At 34.2% G+C, this 12160-nt stretch overlaps 1 protein-coding gene across 1 annotated transcript; it reads right to left on the minus strand.

The window, feature by feature from the left end:
* Window positions 1-314: 314 nt before the first annotated feature.
* Window positions 315-1397, minus strand: LOC139429516 (piggyBac transposable element-derived protein 4-like). Its single transcript, XM_071195287.1, has one exon. It carries the CDS (start codon window positions 1395-1397, stop codon window positions 315-317), a length of 1083 nt encoding a protein of 360 aa, XP_071051388.1.
* Window positions 1398-12160: the final 10763 nt, after the last annotated feature.

Raw genomic sequence — 12160 nt, forward strand, 5'->3', positions numbered from 1 at the left:
TGCTAGAGTCGTCCGTTTCTTCTTTTGAATATTGTATAAAATGTAAGAATTGTATATACAAATATCCACAAGATGGAAAAAGATTTTCTTATACCATTTGATGGTTTTTCTGGTACATTTTATGGAACTTAGCATCATGTCTGATTTATCTACGGCACCCATATTTTCATTATATTCGAGCACTGCAGTAGGTTTCTGAACTTTTTGTTTTGTTATTTTATCAATTTTTAATATCTCATGAATGGTAGTTAACATATGAACTTCTCTCTTATCACACCAATTTATTGCAAGCGTTGGCCCAGACGAATGAAAAATTACATCTCCTTTTCGTAATTTTTTACCAAACTTAGGCATGTGTTTTCTATTTTTTTAACAATGCCACAAGCATTTACCTGTTGTTGGTGTAAATATTGAAATAACAATGGACTGCTGTACCAATTATCTATATACAAACAATGTCCCTTATAGAGGTAGTTATTCATAAGCGTTAGGACTATTTGTCCTGATTTTCCAAGTTCTGGATTGTTACTTGTTATTTCAGTAGTTGAACCACTGTAGATAATAAAATCTAATATGTAACCAGTTTTGCAATCACTAATGATGAACATTTTTATTCTAAACCTACTTCGTTTCGATGGAATATATTGCTTGAAGAGCAATCTACCTTTGAATAATAATAAACTTTTGTCTATGCAAAGATTTTGATAGGGTGTAAAATTTTTTGGAAAAATTTCTTTGAGTACTGTCGTCATAGAACTAATTTTACGAACTCTGTCACTACTTTGTTCATTATTATTACGAAAGTGTAAAATCCTCTTAATCAATTTAAATCTATCCCTTTTCATAACTTTGGCAAACATAGGGGTTTCTATAAGAGTATTTGTTGACCAGTATTCATGAATTTCCAATTTTTTAACTCTACTCATAAGTAACACTATTCCTAGGAAGCACATAAATTCGTCTGGTCCCAAATTTCTCATATTTTGTTTCATATTAATATCTTTCTCAATCGTTTGCTGATAATAATTATTAGATTCTAAGACTATTTTGTTAATTATTTCTTCATTCATAAATTCAAGAAAAATTTTTAGAGCAGTCGATGTGTCGGTAATATTTTTATTTTGAATACCACTATTACTTTCTTCAAAATCATGTACCTTTGGAGTCCACGTTGGTGTGTATTCCCATGTGAAGTCGTTTGCCGAATTTACTTCGTTTTCGTATAATTCCTCGTCCACCTCATCTTCTTCACTGTCACTTTGAATATTCCCATTGGAATCCCTTTCGCCACTACTAATTACTGCGTCGTCATCTTCTGGTTCTCGGTCTTCCATAATATCAAGGGCAATTTTTTTAAGTTGCTTTTTGGTGTAAATTTTTTTTCGATGTGCTGCCATTTTCTAGAAAAACTACAAAGTAAAAAGTTTATTTATTTATTATTAGGTACTTGCCCTATGTTCAAAAAGAAATCTACAAGACGATAAAAAATACATACGTAAACTATTTATTTATTTTAGATATTTTACTTATTTTTCTAGTTCGTGGAAACTAGATATAATAAACAAAGTTACATGCATCCAGTATAGACTGTTACTGTCGAGTGCACACCACACTACGCACACACGGAAACTAGACAAACACGTTAAAACTTGTCCCCACGCATGCTTCATACGCAGAGATGCCTTGAATACATAAAACGGAGACGTGCGGCATTCGTCGCTTAAAATATAATGAAATCGGATTAATACGATCTTCGGCTGTTGGTCATATTTTTTTTTCGCGGAAATATACGGTCTTCGGCGCGAAAGGGGTAAGAAGTAGTAAGGTTTAGCATAAAGTGAAAGTCCTGAATATGTCGAATCTAAACTCAAATGGTTAAGGCTTAATCAATCGGAGATCCAAAGAGAGAAGTCAACACGACATTACCAGTTCGTATAAACCCACAAGCTGGGTACCAATTTCCAGCAGATTTGCTAATCACCTCTATAAAAAGAATGAGTTAGGTTGGGTTGAGTTTCCTGTACCGAGGAAGTTCTGATGCCAAAATGTTGTTGCTGGTTCTAAATTTTAGGTCCAATGCTGACACTCGAGACAGCCTTGTAATGGATAGTTTATATCGGTCCATACCACAAATATGCATCCTTTTCTGTTGGTAATTTTCAACTGTCCTTGTATTTGATATTTGGAATTGATTCCATTTCCAGAAAGTATTTTTTTTTGTTTTATAGCATCCTTGGGATGCATATGGTATACGAAGAAAGGGCACTTTATTTTCACAACAGCTCCTTTTCCCACTAAACCGTCTGGACTTGCCCCTAGGAAGAGCTCTGTGAACCTGGAACCCGAGTTTATGATATTTTGGTTTTATTAGTACCATTCGATAGAGAATCGTTGGTACTCGTTTTTACCACAAGACCTAAAGAGACAAAAAATTTGGAAAAATTGCCGGAACCCCACTTTTTGATATTCTAATTTTATTAATACCATTCGGTGCAGAATCGTTTGTACTCGTTCGTACCACTTTCGATTTCGTTTGTACCTCAACCGGTTCCAAAATACAGCGATTTTCTCATTTTTCAGAATACCGCTGAAAGTGTGTATTTCAGTTATTAATACAGATATCGCAAAACGGTCGATGGAATTCGATGGAGAATCGTTTGTAGCCGTTTGTACCACTTTCGATTTCGTTTGTACCTCAACTGATTGCAAAATACAGCGATTATATAACTATTCGGACGAGTTCGTATAGCAAAAAAAGATGTGACTTTTACAAACACATGTTCGTTTCATTCGCTTGCACAATCCGTGTTGGCAGGATACCGAATGGGGCTGTTATCATGAATATATTTCCGCTTCAAAAAATAAATTTCATGATTTCATAAAAACATTTTCAATTTATGGCGCAACAATGAAAAAATAAAAAACGATCCGAGTTATTGCGCAATATATTTGGTTTGCACAGCAATTAAATTGATTGTCACTTCAATATCAGTGATTTGATTGCTCAAAAATTGCTAATTGACGAACCATTACACCAAATCAGTCAGCAATGTAATGACTGCAATAACTACATTGTTCATAATGTTCCCATTGTTGTCATAAATACCGAACTTTTCAACCATCAGGGTATACAGGCTCTTGAAAGTGCCATCAATGAAAAGATATCTGATTCGCACTATAAAAGCTGCGTTCAATGCAGATGTAACAACGTAACGTCCCATGTCACGGGCGGCAATCATCTTTTTATTGACATTGAATGTTTATAGTTGGTACGGCTTGCAGAAAATATGGGTTATACTATCTGGCTAAGGGTATTCTGCATTTCAGATATTCCTTGTACATTAATGTTTGGCGAGTTAACTTATCATCTAATTTCTGTAATAGAATATGTTGGTAATTGATATTAATAAAAATAAAAGTTTCAATAACAACTCCATAGATCCTTTTGTGATATGTCTATTAATAACGGAGATACACACTTTCAGCGGTATTCTGAAAAATCAAAAAATCGCTGTATTTTGGAACCGGTTGAGGTACAAACGAAATCGAAAGTGGTACAAACGGGTACCAACGATTCTTTACCGAATAGTATTAATAAAATTTGAATATCAAAAACTGGGGTTCCGGCAATTTTTCAAACTTTTTTTATCTCTTTAGGTCCTGAGGTACAAACGAAATTAAAGGTGGTACAAACGATTCTCTATCGAATGGTACTAATAAAACCAAAAGATCGTAAACTCGAGTTCTAGGTTCTTCGTTATCTTGTTCTTCTAACTGATGTATAGCAAGTTTTTCATTTATTTTACCATTTAAGTAAGTTTAAGTATTTACTCTTTTGTTATCTCCACTCTTTACCATAGATTCCCACTGTTAAGTTAGCACCACCTCAAAAATGCAATATTTCAAATATTGCTTATAAAAAAGGATGCAACAAATTTGTAAACTTTACAACAAATTAAGCGACAATTAATGCAATAGTTTTTTTTATTCAAATCGCAAGATGTAGTGCCAACTTGATTGTGTTTATTTAAGTATTTAAAATAAATGAAGTATCTTGTAAACACGACCTTACAAGATGTTCCTCAAAATAATTTACGCCAGTGATTACATGTCAGTTTAACATCATCGTTTCTTAACACGATCCGGTCTAAAACCATCTTGATGATGTAAACCTCTCCGGGGTGGAGTGAATCTTAAAGGGAAAACTAGGTATATCTCGAAGGCGTCGCGCCGGGTTGATTTATGAAAACGTAATAACCCGCTCACGGGGGCTCGTTAATCAACGGGTTCATAGACAAAAACAGCGCGACGTCGCAGTGTCTCCTACTGCCGGCGCTCTCAGATAACGTGCGAAATTTTGCGACTTTAAAATTTATATCTAGCGCGAGCAACTTTTGACGGGGTACATTAATTAATCAGCGGTTGTAGCGAGCGGGTTAGGTCGCGCTTTCGATCGCACACTTCTTTAAGGGGTCGACCTGACTCTCGGTTCTCACTTCGCCCCCTTTTCTCTTTATAGGCCGTTCGTTAACCTTCTGTCTGAATTTTGCAGAGTTCTATTAAAAGTTGTCGGGGAGGCGGCGGCGTTTGCCGATAAAACGCCGCTCTTCCGGTCGTTAATTATTATTTCTTCGCAAGGCGGCAACTTCGTCGGAGAAACCGTCTCAGTTGCGAACTTGTTATCTGGTCGTGGAGGAGCGTTTTCTTGACAGCGCTCCTCTTGCTCGTTTTTGTCGTTGAAAGTCGCATTCTGCGGTTGTGGTAACCTCCTTCGAGTGGATGCTTTTTGGCAATAGTTTATTCATGGGCTTGGATGAAGTTCTAAAATTATATATCAAGTTTGAAATTGAAATTTCAATAAACACCCTTTTTCTTTTTGGTCTAACGGTTACAAAGAAATATTCTAACTCCCTACTATTCCCTTGTATTTGCAACGTCCACGAACGCAAACAGGAACGAAGCGATCTCGCTTTGTGGTCAAAGGTTGTCGTTCCCATAGGGGACAAAATCCTTTTGCAAACTCGCCTTCGAATCTCGTAACTACCTCGACACGATTGGGTCTGAGCAAAATTTTACTACATCCTTTGCTGTAACAAAACCAATCAATACCGAAAGTTTTCTAAAGTACATCAAACTCATCGATAACTAATAGTAGTAAATTCCGGGCATACGATTAGTTTTGGGAAAGTTGGGTCGAGGTGGTTTGATTAGTAATTCGTCGTTGCAGACGGCGTAATTCCGAGACGAAGCTCCCCCGAAACGATCCCCACCGGGTCATACTTCACCAGCTTAAATCTATTCATTATTCAATGGATTGCTTACACCGTCGGGACTTCGCCCGTTTTAAATATGGAGGCGAGGTGCGTGCCGTGCATCTCGATGCATTTAATAGAGCCGTGTGCCTTAAATAATAAATTATATCGACCACCGATACTCGACGCCCCTTTTTTCTTTTTTCAACCCCCCCTTTAACGTTTCCATATTCATCTCGTTCTTGAAAAGCTTCAATAAATTACTCCAATCATTTTCCTTTAAAAAAATTAGAATTAAATTTTAGCACAATTTTTATCCTTAACCCATTTGAATCTTTGGAACGGAGGAAGTTTCTAGTGAAATCCCCAAAATGTCAAAATTGGTAATCATAACACCGAGGCAGGTTTGCATTGGATGCTAAAAGGATTAAAAGATCCTTCAGGGAAAGGTGGTCGTCTGATAGTTCTCCACATAGGATCAATAGACAGTTTTGTAGAAAATAGTTTGCTTTGTTTTGAGTCAAAGATAACTGGAAATTATCATGAAAAGATACTTTGCGCAACTCTAGGACATTTAGACAAACATGCCGTGATCGTAATGGACAACGCTTCTTATTATAGCCGAAAAACAGAGAAGATACCAAATAGTGCCATTAAGAAAGCCGATATTCAAGCCTCGCTAACGAGTAATTTAATTGCTTACGAAGCTGAATTGCTGAAATGCAAATTAATGGATGGGCAGCTGTTACATCAAGGTATGTGATCGAGAAGATGACAAGACATCCTTCTGAATTAAACCCCATTGAATCAATATGGGGGCAAATAAAAGGAGAAGTTGTAAGAAATAATACAACATTTAAAATGAAAAATCTGCATCTATTATTTCAACAAGCTATAAGCAATGTTTCTGCAGATAATTGGAGGAATGTTATTCGTCATGCCAAAGCCGAGGAAGAAAAATTGTGGCAGGTCGATAACTTAATGGAGGTCAGAATGGAGCAGCTACTAGTTAACGTGTTAAAACCGATTTCTTGTCCTTTCCTGTATACATACGCGTACTGTCATAGCACGAGACCTCCTAAACGCCCTAAGACGAGCACATGGAATAGAAATTTCTGATTGAACTGTTAGAAACAGATTAAAAGAAGCGAATTTGAAACCTAGAAGACTTGTCCGCGCACCACGCCTTACGCAGCATCACAAAGCAGCGCGAATGAGGTTTGCTCTGGATCACAGAGATTGGCAACTTCGTCACTGGACGTCTGTACTGTTTACAGATGAGTCCAGATTTCGTTTAACTCGTTGCGATGGTCGATTACGTGTACATAGACGTCCTGGTGCACGCTACGCAGCCACTACTATACAGGAAGTCGATACATTTGGTCGGGGATCTGTTATGGTTTGTGTTCGAATCAGTATAGACAACAGAACTGATCTTGTTGTTGTTCCTGGTTGACTAAATGCCAGGAATTACATCGAAAACATCTTGGAGGACCATGTGGTGCTTGCTGCATATGGAGTCGGTCAAAATTTCATCCTAATGCAGGACAATGCAAAGCCACATAGCGCCGGCATCACCAGAAACTTTTTGCAAGAACGTGGAATTCAGGTCATAGAATGTCCGGCGTTAAGTCCTGTCTTGAATCCTATTCAACACGTGTGGGATCAGCTTAACTGACATGTTCACAAGCCCCCTAATCCACCACTAACCATACAGAATCTGACACAAGTCCTGATTGAGACTAGGAAAGCATACCACGCAGGTGTGAGGAAGTGATTCGTGCTGGTAGAGGGCATACACGGTATTGAACCTCACCAATCCACAGAAAACCCGACTGTCATCGATACTATGAGAGTCAAATGCATCAAGAAATCGTAATCCATACTTATTTCATACTTATCTATCACCAGTTTATAGTGACAGACATAAATCCCAGAAATGGTAAAATTGGACGATTTTTTTTAATAAAATCAACTGTAACCTACGTACTAAAACTGATAGAGAAAGATTTTATGAATAAAAAATATTCGTAATGCATCAAGAAATTATAATCCATGCTTATGTCATATTTATCTATTACCAGTTTTTAGTATAAATCACAAAATGTTAAAATTGGACGATTTTTCTTAATAAAATCAACTATAACGTAGGTACTAATAGTGATGGAGAAAGACGTTATCAATAAAAAATATTCCTTTATTCATCAAGAAATTATAGTCCATGCTTATGTCATAAATTTATCTATCACCACTTTCTAGTGATATGGCATAAATCCCAAAAATGGTAAAATTGGACGATTTTTTTTAATAAAATCAATTATAACCTAATTACTAAAACTGATAGAGAAAGACATTATGAACAAAAATAGTTGTTTACGTAACTAGTTATGAAAAGACTAATTTTGTTTGATGAACGTAATAGTTGTTAAAACGAGCGAGCGAAGGGAGCGAGTTTTGCAAATTACGTGAGTTAAACAAAATTAGCCGTTTCATGACGTGTTAAGTACAAAATTTTATCTAATTCCTTTGAAAAAGCAATTTTTGTTCAAAACTTGACTTATCCTATCAGTGACAGATATCAATTTATCAATTTGTAGTTAAGTTATGGAATTCATTACATCACTAGTGATGTAATGAAATCATTACATATAGATAAACTCAAGGCAACAGGAAGAGCTACATTAAAGACTGCAACTGAAGACAAGAACTCAACATAAGGGGCAACAGCAAGTGTTCCAGATGCAAGCAATACCAAAGTAGCAAAAGCACCAGCTATATAGACTATGGTGACTATTTTTGGCGATGGTGGATTCTATGTTCATCGTTCAATATGAATATTAATAAAACTCTGGGTTAACGATGAAAATGGTTTATTTTATTTTAAATTTATTTAAATTAAAAGTGGAAATTGAACAGTTCAATTTTTCCACTTGTGCTCAACACATGGACTCTGACTGAGTTTAATTTTAATAATTTTTTTTTTTTTAAATGGAATAGTGTGTTATGTTAATTTTGATAGAAAAGTATTTTCTTAACTATAAAACACGTGTAGATCGATACTTTTTTGGAGAGAGATATTCTTTAAAGAAAAGTTTTCTTGAAACTTTATGCTGTTGATATGTCCTTGATTCATTTAACGAAACAATTAATTTTAACTCCTCAACATTGACGTCGTGCCCGATGAAGGAATAAGGTAATTCCGAAACATGTAGCACCGAATTTAAAATAAAATAAACCATTTTCATCGTTAACCCAGAGTTTTATTAATATTTATGGTGACTATAGCTATACAGATATGGTGCATTGGCTTTATTATATAAATCCCCCATTATTATTCCCTCACAACTAAAGTATTATAATAGCATAAATGTCAAGGGAAGTAAAGCTATACAAATCAGTATAAGTCTATATTCACTATGTATTTCCCGTCTTCAGTTTCAAGCTCAGACTGCATCCACTCTATCATGTGATGTAATGAAATCATTACATCACTAGTTATAAAAATGTGACGTTACAAAACATCAGATAGACATGTAAAATTTAATTTTCATAACGGAATTAGATAAATATTCTTAATGCATCAAGAAATTATAATCCATGCTAAAAATTATATACAAAAATTAAAAATTTTAATCGACACAATTAAAACAATATAAAAAAATTCCATATATCGCCGGATTGACAGAATTACTTCATAATACATTTAAAACGAGATAATTTGACATTCATTAATATATACCCAAAAAAATTAAATAAATATTTCTCAACTTTAAAAGATAAAACAGAAAAATTCTTAGAGTCGGAACTTATATATTGCAGTACTTGTAAAGATTGTAATGGTAAATACATTGGACAAACTACAAAATGGTTAAAAAGTAGAGTTAATAAACACAAAAGTGACACTAAATTGAAAAAAACATCATGTGCTCTCTCAAAACACGCTTTTGACCATAACCATATTTTCGATTTTGAAAACACAATAATTTTGGACAAGGAATCAAATTATGATAATAGATTATTCCTTGAAATGTTTCATATTAAAGCTGAAAATAATATTGTAAATTTCAAGTTAGATACAGAAAATTTGAGTAACATTTATTCATATCTTTTTCAAATAGATAAAAGTAAAAATAAATGAATTTTATCTACGACTGCTTGGATAAGTCATCATTACCGCACTCATTTGAGGTGATTTGAGTTACGTAATGAAGTTCATTACCGCACTGGTTTCATTACGTAACGCATTTTTAACCTAATCAGAACAGACTTAATTTATTGAAACGAGCAACAATACAAAAGAAAAAGTGGTATCTACTTACAGAGAAACAATTCTATTTATTATAAACATTAATTGTTATGTTTTTGCTTTTCAAAACACTTATTCCAGATGAGTAAACATGTTGTTGAAACTGACAATTCAAAATTGTCAACAATCATTTCAAAATTTTTTTATAAATGCCAAATAGACTTTTTTAAAGAAATTGATTTTTAGTAATTTTTAGCAGTCGTGGATAAAATGCTGTATATCACACGTGGGCTAGAGCATAATTACAGTACTCGTGTGATTACACGACTCGGTCTACGACCTCGTCGTGCAATTTTGCGCACTCGTACTGTAATTATGTTTCTAGCCCACTTGTAATATAAATAACTATTATGTATTGTCAAAAATTCAAGGCAATTTATTGAAAAAACCTCTGGTATCGATACAACAAATACAAAACAAATTTCTTTCGACGTAAGAATATTATATTATAATATATTATATTATATTATTCTTATTATTATTCTATTATTATTCTTATTATTATTACTTTATTGGTAATTATATTCGAACGTTCCGATAGAATATACTTTGTACAATTTATTACTACAACATGTAGTTTCTCAAAATTATTGTAGTTGTAATGGTGAATACTATGAGATAACCGAAGAACTACCAATGGGTATGCCCCTTTCCGGTATTCTATCTGATATTTTTCTAAATCATATCGAAGAACAACACATATTTTCACAAAAAAAAACCATCTAAACATCACTTTGTCAAATGGGTAAGATATGTAGACGATATCTTTTGTATATGGGGCGGTGAAGATCAATTGGATAATTTTCACATTTATCTGAATAATTTACATAAAAACGTAAAATTCACTCTAGAAATCGAAATTAATAAAAGCATTAATTTCCTCGACCTAAACCTCGACCATTCCTCTAGAAATATAAAATACAACATCTTTAGAAAACCTTCCATGATATCTACAATAATACCTTACAATTCAGCACACCTTTTGTCTCAAAAGCTTTGTAGTTTTCACTATTACATCAATAGAGCCCTAGACTAGCCCTAGCCCTAGAGAATTCTGGGTTTCGATCCATACAAAAGTGCCATCTCGTAACATTTCAACATTCCACAAATTCGTGTATTTGTGTTGTTTTATAATTTAGTTATTCTATTTCCATATAAGGGTTATTATATTATAACACTAAACTCATAAAACCTTTGTCCACGACTACCTTATAATATATACCTTATGAATGAGTTTTCTAAAACAAAATGGTAGTCATTTTTCACGGAGTGAATAATAGCGGTGAATAATAATCATTATTCACAGGTAGCCATCTTGACCAGACTAATAATAATTATTTGAAACGTTAAAAGTTCAAAAAACGTCAATTTAATTCAATTTTTTAGGAGTTTCTAAATGTTTGACATTAAAAAAACCTAAACAAATTCCTTTTTTCGTATGATTTAAGCATAAATTAATTAATTCAATTATTATTTATGCCACTCGCTACGCTCGTGACATAAATAACTTAACCTTCGTGAATAATAGCCCTCATTATATGCTCATATAATAATATACTATTATGACATATCACGTTCTAAAAGGAAAAACAAAATTTTCAACTTGACTGCAAGTATTTTATATAAAAAACAAAAAATTGTTCAACGAAAAAATGAATTTGTAATTCTTTTTAATCATAGATTCGACTGATGATGGCTTGATAAACCGAAACTATTATCGAGTAAATAAAACAAGTGAGTTAGAAGTTGATCTATATTCATTTTCCTATTAAATATATAGTAGGTACTAAAACTGATGAAGACGTTATGAATAAAAAATATTCCTAATGAAATATTAAAGAAATTGTAGTCCTTGTTTCATTATTATTCTATCATCAGTTTTTAGTGATATAGCATAAATCACAGAATGTCAAAATTGGACGATTTTTTTTAATAAAATTAACTATAATGTAAATACTAAAACTGTTTCTTGCTCTACATCTAGTGTTAGTTTTAGTTTTTGGTCAATAAAAAAATACAACAATTTAGCACTGAATAACAACCTAAACTAGAACTAACACTAACCCCCGAACTAGAAACATTCGGATTTAACCCTAAGTCTTTCAAGACGGCTAAACCCGAATATTTCTAGTTTTAGGTCTACTGTAAGTTCTAGTGATCATGTTAGTTCTAGTTGGTAGAGTCTCCAGGACGTTGCAGGATAAAGAAATCTTGGTTTGTGCGTTTCTGGATATAGAGGGAGCGTTCAACAACGCAATACCACAATCTCTTGAAAGAGCTGCTCTTGACAGGGGAGTGGAAGCAACTATAGCGGGTTGGATCCGCAATATGCTAGATAGTAGAATAGTTTCTACTTCACTCCACGGTCATACGATACGCTTCAGGCCGGGAGGTGGCTGCCCGCAGGGAGGGGTGTTATCTCCCCTGCTTTGGTCCCTCCTAGTTGACGATCTGATTGCGATAGTCGAAGCCGTTGGTGTGGAAATACAAGCTTATGCTGATGACATTGTCGTTATGGTCAAAGGAACCTGTTTGCCGAGGATATCTAAAGTCCTCCAGGTGACCCTAGATACCATTTGCGCTTGGTGTAAGGGAGAGAACC

Source organism: Onthophagus taurus, chromosome 3, assembly GCF_036711975.1.
Source record: "Onthophagus taurus isolate NC chromosome 3, IU_Otau_3.0, whole genome shotgun sequence".
In the NCBI taxonomy this organism is placed as follows: Eukaryota; Metazoa; Arthropoda; class Insecta; order Coleoptera; family Scarabaeidae; genus Onthophagus; species Onthophagus taurus.

Excerpts from the sequence above, each read along its gene's own strand:
- LOC139429516 (XM_071195287.1), bottom strand. The coding sequence starts at position 1,397 with ATGGCAGCACATCGAAAAAAAATTTACACCAAAAAGCAACTTAAAAAA.